General features: G+C 40.0%; 1 protein-coding gene across 2 annotated transcripts in view; it reads left to right on the top strand.

The window, feature by feature from the left end:
• Nucleotides 1-16,664, top strand: part of SCIN (scinderin) — a 50,820-nt gene that overhangs the window by 21,533 nt on the left and 12,623 nt on the right. For both annotated transcript variants that reach the window (XM_055806630.1, XM_027795512.2), the window contains exons 5-6: nucleotides 13,155-13,247; nucleotides 15,711-15,843. In XM_055806630.1, coding sequence (XP_055662605.1) covers nucleotides 13,155-13,247; nucleotides 15,711-15,843 — 226 coding nt within the window. The remainder of the gene's footprint in view (nucleotides 1-13,154; nucleotides 13,248-15,710; nucleotides 15,844-16,664) is intronic.

Here is a 16,664-nt window from a genome sequence, read left to right as displayed (position 1 = left end):
AAATGTCAGGAATGATTCCTCCTCCTTTCAGCTGGAAATCTTCCATTTCAGTGGCTACACATGCTCATGCAGTGCTGCTAGAACAGCATTCACTGGGCAGGGGCTGACACCCACTGCGAGTACCAACATAAAGAGCCTGTAGTGATCTTATCCCTACTCCTTAAGCATAGAGTCATGTCTCCCAGCCAGTAAAGCAAGGCTGCTGTGCCTATGGCCCCACCACGGAGGCAAGCCACAGGCTGATTCAACAAACCCTGGCAGACTTGTGTCCTGCTGTGGGATTAGCAGAGGCAGCAGTGGCTGTGCTGTGCTGGTGTTTCCTGGCCAGCCCACTTTCCCAGTGGGAGCTGGGGAGCTGCAGGTGAGGTGAACTGGTCTGAGAAGGGCAGCTGCCGTCTCCCAACTACCATTTTTATCAAGAACTGGGAACAGGCTGGCACTGCTTGAACAATTAGCCCATGGGAGACAGCTGTCTGGTGCATACTGTAGGGCTGGATGAACTGCTGTGGCAGGCCAGCAAGACACAGCTTGCTCACTGTGGGAAAGAGGATGAGCTAGAAGCTGGGTACGTTAGTAGTTTTGTCAGCAGCAAGCCCTTTTTTCATCTGCTGTAGTGACTAGGGACCACTTGGGAACAGACAGTGACTGTCCTGTGCTCACACAGCATGTCTGGAAAGCTCAGACTTGCAGTAGGCACATGGGTCATCTCTTACACTGTAGGAATCACTACAACTCTTTGACTGTGAAGATGAGACAGAAGCTTTCTGTGCAAGTGCATCACAAGTATTTATCTACTTGGTTTCACCTCCATGTTCACGCTGAGGTGAGGTGTGGACTGGCAGGTTTAAACAAGCAGTACTGTATAGGGTTGCTGCCTTGGAAATTAAAAAAATAAACCAACCACCTTGGACAGATTGCTGCTCAGTAACTGTGACGGGTCTCCACAGTCACAGCTGCCCGTAGTAAAATTCACCAGATGCCAACTCTGCTCTGATTTTCACGTGTAAACAGCTGAATAGAGTTACTCATTCTGCTGCACCTTAGGCCTGAATGTTCAAATTGTGTTACAGGAAATTTTTCACCTGCATGGGGCCAATCCAAAAATAGATCTTAGCAATGCTTGAGTCAGTTTGGTTGCTCTAGAGTGACCACATTAGGGTTAAAGCTAGCTACACTCTTTTTTTTTCTTTTTTTTTTTTTTTTCTCTTCTCCTTTAACCAAAAGGAAAGTTAAACATATGGTTTTAAAGCTAACCTAGGACCAAAATCCTCTAGGATCAGTTGCTAACCCTGTTGGAAACCCCCTTGGGCCCGCTGCACCAACACAGATGCGTGTCCTGACTGCTTGCAGTAGTAAGCAGAGATCTCACAGCACCGCATTTGGGTACCCAAGAGATGACTGAGATCACCAGGGTCTGAGAGAGCAGCCATAGTTATGAGGTAGCGATGCTCAGGATAGACAGTTTTCTAACTGTAGTTGGAATCTATGCTCTGATTCCTGAAGACTGGACAAAACTGGGAAAGCTAAATTTTAAAACTAGTTTTTGATGATTTCATTATTTAGCATTATGGAAATGGTGGGTGAGATGAGTAAATGGAATACCCTGTTTCCTTTCTCCAGTGAAATTAATGTCCACTGTTTGGCAGTGACTGTGTAAGCTGTGCTTGATTTCGGAGTAATGGCAAATTGGAGAAACAAATTGGAAATATCTGTAATTGCAACGTTTTCTAGTTGGACAGCAAGGTGAAGCTGCTTGCAGTATTGCAGAGAACACAGAAATTCAGTTCTGAGTCACCCGAGGGAAAGATGCAAAGCACCCAATCCTCAACGCATAGCGCACAGACACCTTCAACTGGGATCACACCTCTAGAGATGAAGTAGGAGAGGAGGAGAAAGTCTTAAATGTATTTGTATAATTTGAAATATTGAACACCCAAACAGATTTTTAGATTGACTGTACTGTCATGACAACATAGACTCATCTCCTTGTGATATGTTTTAAGTGTCTCAGGCAGCAGTAAGGGTTTGTCTGCAGGCCAATTAAAAAGTAGGATAGACTGAGTTTTAACTAAACAAAGTATCAAGCCTGGATCTGTCCTTTCTACTTAATTATGAGTGTTTAGCTAACACTTCTCAGGATGATTGTGTTTTCTCTGCAGTCAAAACAGTATGATTCTTTGAACTGTTGTATTGTTCCCCTACAAATTATTCCCTTAAAACAGCAGTTCTTGGTAACATGTGGTTGCTACAGTTTTGACTGCTGAGGTCTAAAACCACAGGAAAATGAAGGTCATATTAGTATGCATCTTTGAAATTGCTCTTCTGCGTTTAAATAAAAAATGCCACACCTTCTGTTTACTGAACATTTGGAGTTGTCGTGTGCCTGGTTTTGTTAGGGTTCTAGTGGCCTTACAATAGATGAGTACAAACTCACTTCTAAAATACTCGTGTAAATATTCAACTAGTTTGAATATTGAGCAACAGAGGGAACCTTTTCCTCCTCTCTGATAATGCAGCCTTTCTCCTCCTCCCTTTTCCTTTTAAGTTCCTAAGTAATGCTTAGTCCTGAGAATTCCTGATTGCCATTGTGTTCAGTGATGGTTGATTTTGCCTATGGTGTGAATAAATACTACGCACGGAGGTATGGGAATGATTTGATCATATTACAGCCAATCATGCTTTTCTACCTCTGTAACTGGAAAGGGACTGTTAGCACCACACAGTGCTCAGGCAGTCATGCCTCAAGAGCACAGAAAATAAAAAGATCCTGCTGCAAATGCAAGTTACAGAGGCTACGTCTCCAGAGACCCGTATAATGCAAGCATCACCACAACGTCAAGCTCCAGTAAACCTTAAATTAGCTGGATGGATGTCCGTGCATATGGACAAAAGACCAGGACTGTCCCACTCCTCCTTAGTTAATATTTAAATTCAAATAGTTAATAGTTAAATTCAAGCCCCTAAAAATTATTTGCTACAAAACAAAGATAATTTCCAAGGGCAGCACAGAGCGCAGTGAGGTAGGTGTGAAAAACTAAGGCTTGCTGTGACTTGTAGCTAGGATAAATGGGTTTGACAGTGCCAAGGGCATGCTTCTCTGAAGGAGCTAGGCAGGTTCCTGCAGTGTCCAGTCCCATCACATGGATCATTCACAAGGCTTGAAAAGCAGCGCGAGCCCTGCTGGTTTGGTACCTGCTCCTTTCCCAGAGCCAGCAAGAATAGGATCTGACATCACAACTCTGGAAAAGCAAAAACTGCTATGGCTGCACTCATAACATTTGTGGTTTTTCTTGTTCCCTTGCTTTTGGTTATACATGAGGTCTAGTCATGCTAAGGAGAAGTTTGTTTTGTATACAGAGGAGTGGAGGAACAGTGAGAGTGAGGGTGATGCTGGAGGAAGGGTTATTTCTTTTGTGGAATACAAACTCCAGGTATTTGTTAGGGATTAAACAATTGTTTAATCATGTAGATTGTACACAGTTTTACTCAAATTCTGAGAGTTCATAATCTATGAATTGCATGTAACTGTTACAGTCCACTCTGACCTGTTCACTAGCAAGAAAAAGCACAATATGAATAATACTTTAATGAAGTCATATTAGGCCAAATTATCCATGGCTTTGGGAATATGTAAGCCAAAGTAATATCTTTTATTATCTAAATTGAGACAGTTAAAAAAATGGACAAGTTTCTAGGGTATTTTGTGAAATAAATACTTGAAATTAATTTCAGTCCCAGGGCAGAGTTATTGAACAGTCATGTACAAGGGAAAATGAATGCATTGAGAGGGGGTGAGGACAATGGAAATTGTACCAGTTCCCAGCGTAAAGACTCAGCTGTGCAGGCAGACACAGAGGACTTACATTTTCATGAGAATACAAAGACTTGAGAAAGCTAATGGGCAGAAAATAGCAGAACTACTAGCTGTAGTTACTGCCTGTAGTTGTATTGGCTACTCAAATGAACAGACAACTTTCTCGGACTGCTTTGAAACTATGGGTCAAATTTACCCCTCAGGAAGACAAATGCGCTTCTTCACTGGAATGGTTTTGGATATATGCAGGTGTCAGCAAGAATGCAGTTTGGGCCTTGCCATTTTGAACAGTGTGAGTTTACAGGATACGAACTCAAAAGATTCCAGGGCAAAAATACTATACAGCCTTGTGTGCCTTTCACAGCAATCTGAGGAGTGGCAGGTTATAAATCATCAAAGTGTTTAATTAAAATTTATGATGGGCTATGAATGTAGATACAAAGTACAAACCCCTTGCCCTGTAGGGAGCCAGTTTCAAGCTGTCCTGTTTTTCTAATTACAGAATGTGTCTCCTTCGTTGAGGACAGTCCTTTTACTTGAAGCAAATTTGCATTTAAAGGACTCAGTTATGCAACCTGTACTCAGTCAAAGCATGTGTGTCCTGGATTTCAGTACAGCTTAGCTGCTTTGCACCATCTGAGCATCTGACCCAGTGTTTTCCCCAGGTCTAGGTAGAAAATCAGCAGGGGTTTTGCCCAAGAACAGCCGAGGCTGGTAAGGACTCTTCAGCAGCATTGTGAGTTACCCATAACGTTCTCCAAACTGCAGTTTTCAATCTAGGCTACGTGAAGCCAGGTGCTTAAATGACAGGGAATTGAATAGGAGCTGCAGGTGGCACGTACATCTGGAAGTCAGGCTTTTAATTAATTCTCTAAATAGGAGAATGCATTAGAAATTTTACTTCAGAAAATGTTCAGGTGTATCATACTGCATGGCATGAACTAAATCGTTTATGAACGGCTCTAATAATAGGTGGTTGCAAACCTAATTTCTTATGCTAGCAAAGATGCTTCCATACTAGGTATTTTAGTGAATTTCTAAAATCATAGTCAATTTTTGGAAGTGCTTGCAATTAAATTATAACCTGTCTCATTTGCATTCTTATGGGTGAGAAAACCCCTTGTCTTTGTTGTTTTCTTCTTCAGCAGCTGTAACACTTTCAAGGTTACAGCGTTAGTCAGTTATAATGTTATAATTACATGTTAGAATATTAATGGCATTTGTAATGTCTTTTTTCTTTCTGTGCTAGACCAAGAAATCTATTGATGAAAAACCACTATAATTTTCAGTTATTAAATGAGCATAATTAAGAAGGTAAGGCCAAAGAAAGGAATTGTTAGCAGTTATCTTCACATGGAGTTGTTGGCAGTTATTGCCATGTACTTTCTAGCAACAGGGATATTTAATGGAGAAGAACTGAAAGGGCAGAGTTTCCTAGCTGTGTAAAAAGCTCAGAGAGATGCTTTTGCTGGAATCAAGCATCTCCCCAAGACAAATACACCTTGAAAGGAATTCATTTCCGTGCCCCCACTGCTAGGTCTGCCTCATCCCGACTCCTGTGCAGAGCAACTCCCAAGGGATCTCTGCTCAAGGTTGCCTTTGAATTTTCTTTAATGAAAGTTCTGCAGTGCGGGAAGGGCTCAGGGAGGAAACCTTTGTAGGTTTTTTGCAGAGAAATCTGCATATGCAGATTGCTGTTCCCTATCCAGGCTATATAACACTGGAGTAAAAGTCCTCTCACATCTTGGCAAGGGTGAAGAACAACTGTATAGAAGAAACTTCTCCACATGTTGTGGGATCAGTTCAGTATTTCCACCACCACCAAGTGTGTAACATTGAAGAAATATGTAAATACAATTATTGTATTTACTGCAAAGCAGGTTGTTAGGGCCAGGTCTTTTGCTTATGTAAGTGTCTGAGAGTTTGATGCTATCTGGCTTTACCTGTAAAAATAAGAGGTAGGTAAGTTAAGATGGATTTAAATACTGCAGTAATCAGTGCTGCAACTTCCAATTTTTTAGAGCTGTAAATCATAGCCCCTTTGTTGAACATTTTGGATCCTTTACACAAAATTTACATTAAAAAAAGCAGGAGGAAATTATTTTCAAAGAGCTAAGCAGGATATATCTCTTAGACAACCAGGTGAAAGAAACATTCAGACAGGATCCGCTGGCATACCTGATGTTGGGCTGTATTGGACTGGAAATGCTGAGCTTGTGAATACAGCCAGTGGTGCACTGGGGACATATGTCATGCCCTGAGTAGCTTTTTCCACCTTCCCTTTTCATGGACTGAGTGCTGAAACACCTTGTTGTGGCTCCCTCTGCTCACCCTGATGTTGGTATGTATCACAGCTGCCTGCTCCTCCTTCCAGCAGCTATGCATCCCCTGGGAACACTGTTTCTCTAGCAGGGTCGCTGGCTGCCAGTCACGTCCAGTTCAAGCTTCACAGAATATTTGCCATACTCCTCTTTATACTCCGATATTGATATGGTCCAGCCTGCCACAGCCTTGGGACCAGCCTGTGTGGTGGCACTGCAAATGCCCTGCTGCAAAGTGGAGGCACTTAAGGAATGAAAAGCTGGGAGTTTTGTGGATTTTAGCAGATAAATATTTTTTGTGTCTGAGGCTCCCTGTTGGCATTAGTTACTGATTTATTTCCGTTATTTTCCAACACTTAATGTGCTGTCATGCAGCACATAAGTTTTTTTTATCCACAAGGTTTTCAAAGAGATCTGCAAAGCTACAAAGACTTCAGTGTGTGCCTAACTTTATGTCCCAGTAAAGCAGAAAAAACAGGCATCTCAAGCACACGTTCAAGTCTGCAGGATTCGGGGCTCATTTTTAATACTTCTGCTGGTATCACAGGAGGATGTAACAAAGGAGTAAGATTCAGGTAGAAAGGATTAGCATAGATGCAAAAAAGATGTAGAGGTGATTACTTACTGCATTTTTAATTATGCTTCAGGTAAGCAGGTCACTGAGCAGCTCAATTCTCAATGTTCAGCGGCATTAATGGTTACAAAAAGACTGCTTTTTGCATAGTTTCTGCCATTCACCCTCCCAGTTTCTTTAGTACGGGATCACTGATCATCTTGGAGGCATCCTAAATGCCAGACATTTGAAGATAATGTAGGCTGGGGGTTTCAACTCATTTCATGCACACCCAGCCTCAGTGTAAATAGCTAGCTTAGATACTGCCAGCTGTGCAGTCCCAGCAGGACAGAAGGTAGCTTGTTTTACCTTGGAGGCAAACTATGGAAAAACATTGAATTTGTACTCTCAAGACTGGTGTAGATTCTTTTTTTGTGAACATGTTATCCATGGCCTGTTTCACAGAGTGGAAAATTAATGTTAGAACTTTGTTATCATACCAGTAAAAGCTTTATATTCAGATTATCCCAGACAGATAAGCGAAGTTGCAAATACTGTATAAAAAGCTGCCAAAGACGAATGTCCTATTTTTAGGAAGTTAAGCATAGAGATATGAATAAAATTATGATTTTAATTTGAAATTCCTGAGACAACAGAAACTGGCTGAAATCTTAGGCCATAATTTATGCATAAAAAGTGCCATGAGCAACTGATACCTTTTTATTTGATAGCAATCTGAATGCATACAGATCAGATTTAGACCTTAATACCCGAAAGTCCTTTTGATAAATGAAATACTAAACCCCCAAAAATTAACAGCGTGCCAGAACTATTTGTTATCATACAACAACCCTTTGTCTGCTTCTCAGTACATTATGGCTGTTTCCATCTTATTTTCAATCTCTGTTCAGGCAGGTGGGAGGTCTTCTGCTCAAGGCGAGTGTGTAATGGCATCTGTTGTTGCTCGAATTGCTAGTGAGAGGCAATTTCAGGCAGAAATCTTGCTGGCTACCTGGGAGCAGTTTAGTGACAAGATATGTTCATCCCCTCACCTCTCTGCTGGAGTTTTTCCTTTTACTGGCTACTAGAGTAGATATTTGAGTCAATATTTATTTTAGAGAGAGAGTCCTTGTATTTTTCTGTGCTTTGAAGGTTAATAAAAATCTAAGCCTTTATCTATCAATGAGTTTGTGTGGTGAACATAGTTAAGACCTATTGTCTTGCATGGAGGGTTTATTCTCTGTCATAGCCTACACGTGTACTGGAGTTTATGGGAGCAGGATGTACTTGCTTGTGTTAGAGCATGCAAGAAAGTAAATTATAAGCTACTAATCTTGATTGTTTTCCAGAAGTATTAAGTAATAAAACGTCAGGCCCACAAGACAGCTTTAAGTTATGTAAGTGTCTTGCTTTTCTTTCTCTTGCTCTTAGCATATAAAGAGAGGAGTGTGAGTATTTTTGACATCAGATGCTTGGGATCAGGGCCACAACAAATAGTTCAGTTTCAGACTGAGGAACCTAACCCAAACTGTGTATAGTAAGACGAAACACAAACACAGTGCTAGTGTTAGTGTATACAAGTTAAGTGAAAAAACTGGTTTTCTCTCTTAATTAACCTTCACTTGGCATGCTCTTCAAGTGGTGTTTTCCTAGTTGGATTTTCAGCCTCACTGAACTCTTTCAACTTCTTGCTCCCATTAAATCAATATCAACTATTCAGTGATGCAGAGCTGGCTTCTCCAGTTTTGAAGACAATGTTTGATACATTTCTTCTTCTGATGAGTTTATTTTAAATTATTTACCTTGTCACGTTCCTACAGATTTAGAAACCTTTTGTTTGTGATGTCTTTTATTCTTTTTTAAGGGAAATGGAGTAGAATTTCACTTGTCATTAAAAACTTTGGCTCTGTTTTCTGCAATTCTCTGAAGGGGTGTAGATATTTACAAAGAGCTTGTGCATGTAAGAATGTGAAAGAGGGTTATGGTTTTGCAGACAGGATGAGCTACATTGTGTTTACCACAAGAGTGAACTTGGACAGTTGTAGGGGAACTGATGTGCTTTTGGTTTCCACTATGATATTCTTGCACTAACCTATGAGTGTCAATGCAAAGGTTTAATACAACTTAAAAAACCAAACCTTTTTAAATTAATGCTAATCAACTTTGTTATACTTCCCATAGACAAGATCTAAAGGTATGGAGTTAATGAATAGTTTTTCTAAAGCAACACTAACTCAACAGTCTGATGCTCTCATTGAGAGGTAAACTGGCATTAGGCTATAGCCATGTGAAGCAAGGTAGGCTCTGCTGTAGCCTGCTGTGGGCATGTGTTATTCTGAAATAGCTGTGAAGCAGCTTGAAGCTGTGAAGTCTTGAGGCGTTAAGCAGCCTCACATATATGGTAAGGTTAGGGTGTGCACACGAGAGGTCATTGCAGAATAGCATCACTACACCTGTGTGCACCTTCACTGAGGCCAGAGCTGCTTGTGCTTTTCTCCAGGACTCTGGTAAACCTGCATGCAGCAAGCAATGATGGGAGAGGATAAGCATCATTCTGTGGTGGAGCAACAGAGAGTGAGGGGTGGTTTGACACCGTAATCTGTCAGTGGCAGATAGGGTGAAGTGATACGACGAAGTCTCTGTGGTTTGGAAACCAGCAGCTGCAATGAAAGATGCTAAGCCCAAAAAATGAAGAAGCTGGGAAATGGGTGTGTTTTCAGGGCCCCTAATCATTCTTGAGATTATTTCTACTGCAGTAAAGAACAAAAATCGTAATAATGATTTTAAAAGTGGTTTCAAAACCTGCATGTACCTGTGTATGTATGAGAGGTGTGGTTTGAAGTTGCTAGTATGGTTGGACAGCTGGGGAAAAGTGTGGTGAGGCTGTTTTCCATTCCCAAGAGAGCACTGCTATTTTCAGGTGTGTAGGGTGGATTTGTGGGTCTGAATTCTTGGCAGATTTGTGAGTCAGGGTCTTGAACTTTAGAGCAGCCTGGGAGAGCCAGCCTAGGGCTGTCAGTACACTGGGTCATAAGATGTAAAGACCCAGTGGAGCAGCCTGACTGTATAGGGAGAATTATATGAGCAAAGTCCTGTGTATATAGCTACCACAGGATTTGTGTGAAGCTAAGAGTATATGTAGGTAAGAATCACAAGACTCAATGTTCTTTAAACTATGTGTTGATTTAGTCATTTTATTGGGGAAATTTGCTGAAAAGCTTTGGGAACCTTTGACTATAGTCTCAGCTGGCATGATTTGCTTTCTTTTTGGTGCATCATGTCTGTATAAAGGTGAGGTGCCTTGAGAGCTGCAGCTCAGCCAGCCATATGCTTAGATAACAATATAACCTAATTCCAGCATAGCAGTTAGCTGTTGTTCAATACACACTTCATAATCTTATTGATAAAACTATCAGTTGTCATAACATCCAGGCATATGTGTGGCTGCATGTGGACTCAGCTGTGCCATGGGACTTTGCCTTAGAAGGAGGAAAGAGAACTTCTCTGGAAGGTGTTTCTCTGGGACAGAACTTAACAGTTTTTTCAGCATAAATTGCTTTCTGTTTAAGCACAGAATTTTTCCTTTGGTGATTTGTCTCATCCTCCAGTCTAGAAAATAAAATGGCTGAAATTAACGCATGTTGGGAATGACTTAAGTTGTTCTAGCAATACAGAAGTGTACTGGCTACATGTATTTCATATATTGAGTATATATAGTGCACACTGAATCTCTTCACAATTGGTGTCATTGCATGCCTTAGGTAATTTTAAACTTGTATCATCTTCTATTTTTGATACTAACATACACAGCTATACACACCCACTAGTGATTCAGCTCAAGGTTTATTCTAACAGCTGTGTTGGCTGCACAGCCCTCCTCACAAGTCCTGGGTTTTCTTACCTGGTGGGAGGAGAAGCACATCTTGTTCCTTCTTAACAAGGGTCAGCAAAATACCAGGATCTACAAGCAACTGTGACTTCAAATGCAGGAGAAGGAGGAACCCTCAGGACCCTTCTTTGTTTATTTTGGGGCTCATCTGAAAAACTGCAAAATAATTACAAAAATGAGTAATGTTCCTTTTCTGCTCGCCAGTGCTGAAGTACAGAGCTAGCTTTGGCCAGAGGAGCTACTGTGCAAGCTGCTGTTTAGAGAATTGTGAATGGATTTCCCCAGAATCACCAGAACGTCTCTGCCCTTTCCAGGGCTGTTCATCTCATACCTGTAACTGCATCTGCACAAGGGAGGTTTTGACCCCTGTCTCTGTGCCAGTACTGAAGAACTGAGATTTTCTAAGATAAGACTTAGGGACTGTGACAGTAATTCTCTGTCTAGTTCAGAAAAGCATTTCTACATGCAGTTTCAAGACACTAACGGGTCAGACCAGCAGTCTAAACTGTGCTGGGGCCAATTTTAAAGCCCAGTTTTTAAATTATAGAGGCTGCTTGGTTTAATTGCCACGGGAGAGGAGCGCTTAGACTGCTGTGATTAGAGGGGCTGCTTCTGTCAAGATGCATTTACAAACACCAACAGGTACTGCTTCGCTTTGTTTAAAAATATTTAGAGTAGCACTTTCATAGCTGTAAAAATTATATATATAATTTTAAGAGCAATTTATTTTATATCACTTTAAGCAACTTACAACAAAGCTGCAGAATAATTGTGGTGCCACAGGTATCCTATATGCATGGCAAGGGAAAACACTGACAATAACTATCGGGAATCACTGTGTATGTGTGTGTGGTGGTGGGGTTCATGTATTTTTTTTCTGGAAATACCTAATTAGGCAGAGAACTAGTGAGTATGGACTTCTGGAAGTTTTATTAACAAGACTCTTTTACCCTCTTGTTACTGGAAGTCAAATGTAATAAAACCCTCAAACCTATTCTACATCTGTTCAGGTAAAGAAGCGTGCCTGTTACTTGGCAGTTTTCTGACCCTTGCAAAGGCAACATTATTCTTGGTGTTCTATAGCTTGCGTGTAGGCTGCTGGTTAGCATGAAAACCTGGGAAGGGAAACATTTTCAGAAACCATGTGCTGATATGCCAAATATACCCACTGGTTTTAGCCATTCACCAGCACGGTGGAACTCTGCTATGAACATGTAGTCCTGCTTGTCCTATACATTGGTAAATCTGCAGCCATTGTGGCATAAATTCAGGCGATGCTGGGTGATAACTACTGAAGAGCTACGACTAACATCTTTCTTAAACACACAAGGTGTTACTTTTTTGTCTTCAGTGAGTACAAGTAAAATATTTTAGCATAAACTGTAACAATCACACTTAACAAGGCGTGCTTTTTTTTTTCCCCTTTTCTATTTTACTGGTTTTACCAGGTCAGGAAATTCCAGACAGCAGATTTATATTAAATATTTAGGCTGTATTTGTTTTCCAGTTTCTTTCCAGCTGTATCCTTTGTTAGGCTTCCCTGTTTTCAAATATTTACAGTGTTTTTGCATGTGACTCCATGTTATATGCAAATGCACTGTGTCAATGGGAAGGCTGGCACTGCCCTTTGTGCTTGATATTAATATGTACTCAAATGCACTAATTACTACTACCTTCACTCTGGGACATAGTTACATAGAAATCCATAACATAATGGATGTAACTTTGGATTTAGTCATGTATGAATCATTAAGAAAAGGTCATTAAGAAAGGGTAACTAAGATCTAAAAATGACTATCTGACCATAACATACTCTTGATGAACCTCTGTAAATTTCTCATAGTGATAGTTGTTATGACTTTACCAATGGTGGAAAACTACTATGATGTAAAACAACTACAGCAGTAAAATTGATACTCCGGTGGTAGAGGAAGAAAATGTTTTTGTCACCCCATAATTTTTTTTAAGACCTTGGCTAATTTTTCCTCTTTAAAATGGGTTTAAGAATCTAGTTGTTAAGATATTTTAACTCATAATCCGGTATTTTATATTGCCAATTTAAATATTTTAAAAGATAATTTCAACTCATATATTTCACTTTGTCTGCTTTAATCTTAGTATTGTTTAACATTTTAAGAGTAGTGTTAATCCAAAAATTCTAAGATGTGCTTGCTGACAGTTTAGAAGTTACTAAAAAAAGGGAGGAAAAGGGGAAGACAGACATAAACACACACATAGAACAGGATTACATAAACTTTTCTGTTCTGTGTATTTGTGTGTCTGTGTGTCTTTTGAAGTTTTTCTGTATATATAATTTCCTATCCTAGTCTATAGATGACCAGCAAGTTGGCTTGCAGGAAAGACAGCACGCAGATCTAAAGCTGCTGTGGATCTGACAGTTATTTAAAATTACCAATATGTTTGTGAACAAGTCAACCCATGAGTTTGGTTTTAGGTTGGATTATATGCAAAGATGGTCCCAATCTGATTGATTACGGGGACAAAACACTTCAGTTTTAAGTATTTATACTGCAGAACCTACTCTCTCTGCATTGAATTTGTTATTCACTTGTACAGGTCTTAGGTAGCAAGCCAGTGCTTCCCGACAGTGATGATGGTGATGATGAGCTGGCTGATATTACAAACAGGAGAAGCGCTAAACTATATATGGTAAGTTGTTTATATTTTTTTTGGTTAGGTACACTCAACAGTATTCATACACGTAGTGCCCTCATATATGGAGTTCTGGCTTCAGTTACAGAACTGCAGTTGTGATAGTTGATTTGCAGCCTATGGACAAGTTTCTCAAAGGACATCAATCAAGACAGCCCAGGTAATTTGAGGAAAAAAAACCTGACTAGTTATATTTACTTAGGAAACAAGTTAAGCATGGCCTGTGAACACTCAGTGCAGGTCAAAGAATAATTGATTGGTCTTGCATTAAACTATTATTTCCTGTCTTCTTGATTTTAACAGTGAGAGTTTTAGTAGCCATATATGATTTAGTTATTCTTAGTAGAGTTTGAAAGAGGGATAGTGATGTTATATTTTATATATAAATCCAAAAAAAATTGAATGCAAAACTCCTTTCTTTTGCCCTTTTCCTCCTTCCTCACCTGCAATGGCTTAATGCTGACTAGGACAGCACGACTGCCAGAAAATTACCTATAAACAAACTGGATTAAATATTTACTCTATTTAAATCATTAGGAGTTTTATTATTATATTCAGTGAAATTATGATTTTTCCTCATGTTGTACTAGGTACACTGCTCTTTCCTAGAAAAGGCATGGAATTTATTCTTCATATTCAACAATACAGTATCTTATCTATATACAAGGCTATACAACTATTTCTTTTTGTGAAATAAACCCCCAAACTTTTTCCAGGCCTGTATTTTCTCTCTTCAGTCCCCATCTTCTCCCCTTTCTTTCATATTCTCCCACTTGAGAAGAGAGTATTTGGAAAAGGGAGATATTTTAAATGAAATGTAGAAAAGACACTATCCTCCCCTCTCCCAACAAAAAAAGATTATTTTCCTCTGAAGACTGCAATAATACTTTTTGACAAGCTGTCATTAGCATTGAGATCTGGACCTTCCTCTTCAGCACTTTGCGCTCTGGCTCATGCAGTAAGATTGCCTTGTGTGACAGAAAAGAATCTTTCACTGGCATACCATGCACTGTCTTCCCTTCCCAATAGTCACTTAACAAGAAGGGTTTGGTCAACAAGCGGCAGCACTCTGACAGCACTAAGTGCTACTGGATTTCCATGTGTGTGACCTTTTAGGTGCCATTTAGAGTAGCTTCGAAGCTTCTGGGAAGTGTGAGAGAAGGTGAGTCACTCCCTCCATAGCTCCTGCATCCCACAGACCACAGCAGGATGGAACCACCTCTCTGCCTGTTTCGTGATCCTTCCCCTACCCATGTATGTTATTGGGGTTTACAAGAAGCCTGTGTGAGGTGATCGTTGTTGCAAGGCCATTTTTAGTCCTTGTCCATGTGCTGTGTTAAGGTGCCATTAATCATTCCATTTTGGCCAAAAAATCTGGCACATATTTATCTTTGTAGCAGGCTTTTGAAGGGAGGGGAGAAGAAAAAGAAAGCCTGCATGTATGATCAGGACTATTATAGTAAGACAGTACTAGAGAAAACAAAAGTGCTGGCAGTGAGTTTTGGAATCCTGAGAACTCTCAGAAAATTCTGTGGATATCTAATAAGTTCCTCTAAGTACACAGGTCCTGCTAACAATAGCCCTGTTAGCTAAATTTAAATGTGCTACAATATAACTGTGAGTGTCAAAAGTCAAGAGCCGGGTCTACGGTGAGCCCTCACAGTAGGTATAACAGTTGATTTTTATTTGTATGTGCAGTGGTAACTTTCCTCTTGTGTTTCCATAATATGCAAAACAAGATACAGATACAATGATGTATTTAAAATTAATATTTAATTCTGAAAGGAAAGAAAGACTGCTAGAGAAGTTTTTACAATAGTAATAATTTATTTTCAGTAGTATTAACTGGTCTTTTCAGTCATGCAGGAGTGAATTTTAAAAGGTTTTAAAGGTCTATATGATCTGACAGTGGTGCTAGAGGTTACAAAGCAGATTGTGCAACAGATCTTATATTACAGTTTCCAACTAAAGAACTGTAGGTATTTCACTTGTTAATATCAGTGTAGTACTATTCTATTATAATTACAAATCCTCATGTTCAGCATGTGTATGTACCTTTGGCTTCCGTGAGGGTTGCTTGGTAGCAGAAGATGTCACCTAGGGACTCCACTAGTTCAGCTGAGCATACAGGAGGGGCTGAAAAAAATATGGATTTTTAACTCTGAGGTGTTCACTGAATGAGCAATCGAATTGAAAGTGGAAGAGAAACTCATATATTTTAAGAAGTTGTGATACAGGGATCCAGCACACTCTCTAAAATTAACACTACATCTCCCTCTGTTGGATGTGAAATGAAATGAAACAAAAACATCAGCCTACCTTACTTTCCAGCAGCATACAAATTTCATATAGTCATTTATATAGAAATGGGCGCTGATTTTTGTAGTAATTTTTGGAGCAGAAATTAATTTTGTTACAAAAGCCAGAGATGATCTAAATTTGAAATGATACCTTTCTTAGGTGTCAGATGCAAGTGGATCCATGAAAGTGTCTGTGGTAGCAGAGGAAAACCCCTTCTCCATGGCTATGCTTTCGTCTGAGGAGTGCTTCATTTTGGACAACGGTGCTGCAAGGAAGATCTTTGTGTGGAAAGGTAAGAGATCATTTCTGTTGCAAATGCAGAAGCTATGCAGACATATCTAAGGAGTTGACACAACCACCTCAGTTCACTAGCAAGAATTTAATACTGGCTGGACGCAGTACCCTGCACACAGTTCTTCCGTGGTGTGGTCAGTGGACAAGGATTGCTCACTTGGTTCTGGCGATTTTTAAGGTATCTGTAAGTCCGAGTGCTTAAATGCTTATCTAAATGGCAATTACAAAACAAACGTGAAGAATTCTACAAGTTCTGTATATTGTCATCAAATCCATATCTTCTGCGACAGAATCTAGACGCTGAAGGTTTGATAATGGGTAGATATTATATTTCCATACATTGCTCCACAGAGGTGTGAAACTGAAAGGTGTATCTCCCACATATTAACTAAAAGCATAACCTTGCAAATACTTTGATCCTTCTTTTTTCCTTATGAATATTTCTCTGTGGTATCACCAGTGCTTGTAGGAGTGTCTGCAATTGCTTTGACTGAATATTTCCCAGGAAAAGACTACTACTGGGGAATTATGCCTGGACACCTTATAGCTGTTGTGGTGCTGCCATTGCATCCAATGCTAAATATCCTCCCGTTTTTGTCTGAGGCAGTGTATTAATTATTCTGTGGCATTTGCAATACTTTTCACCATGTGCAATAGCAAATAATTAATCTATGCAGCTGTCAAACTGCTGAACTCAGTCCAGGAAGCACTGTAAGCATTTTGCTTGAAACTTCATTTTCAGTTAGGGAAACATTTTGGGAGCTTTGTGCTCAGATGGCCTAAGGTCTGCCTGACCCCCTGATTCCTGGTTTTCACTCT

This window comes from Falco peregrinus, chromosome 5 (genome assembly GCF_023634155.1).
Source record: "Falco peregrinus isolate bFalPer1 chromosome 5, bFalPer1.pri, whole genome shotgun sequence".
Taxonomy (NCBI): Eukaryota; Metazoa; Chordata; class Aves; order Falconiformes; family Falconidae; genus Falco; species Falco peregrinus.
The sequence above is the reverse complement of the archived record's forward strand: the minus strand, read 5'-3'. Positions and strand labels throughout refer to the sequence as shown.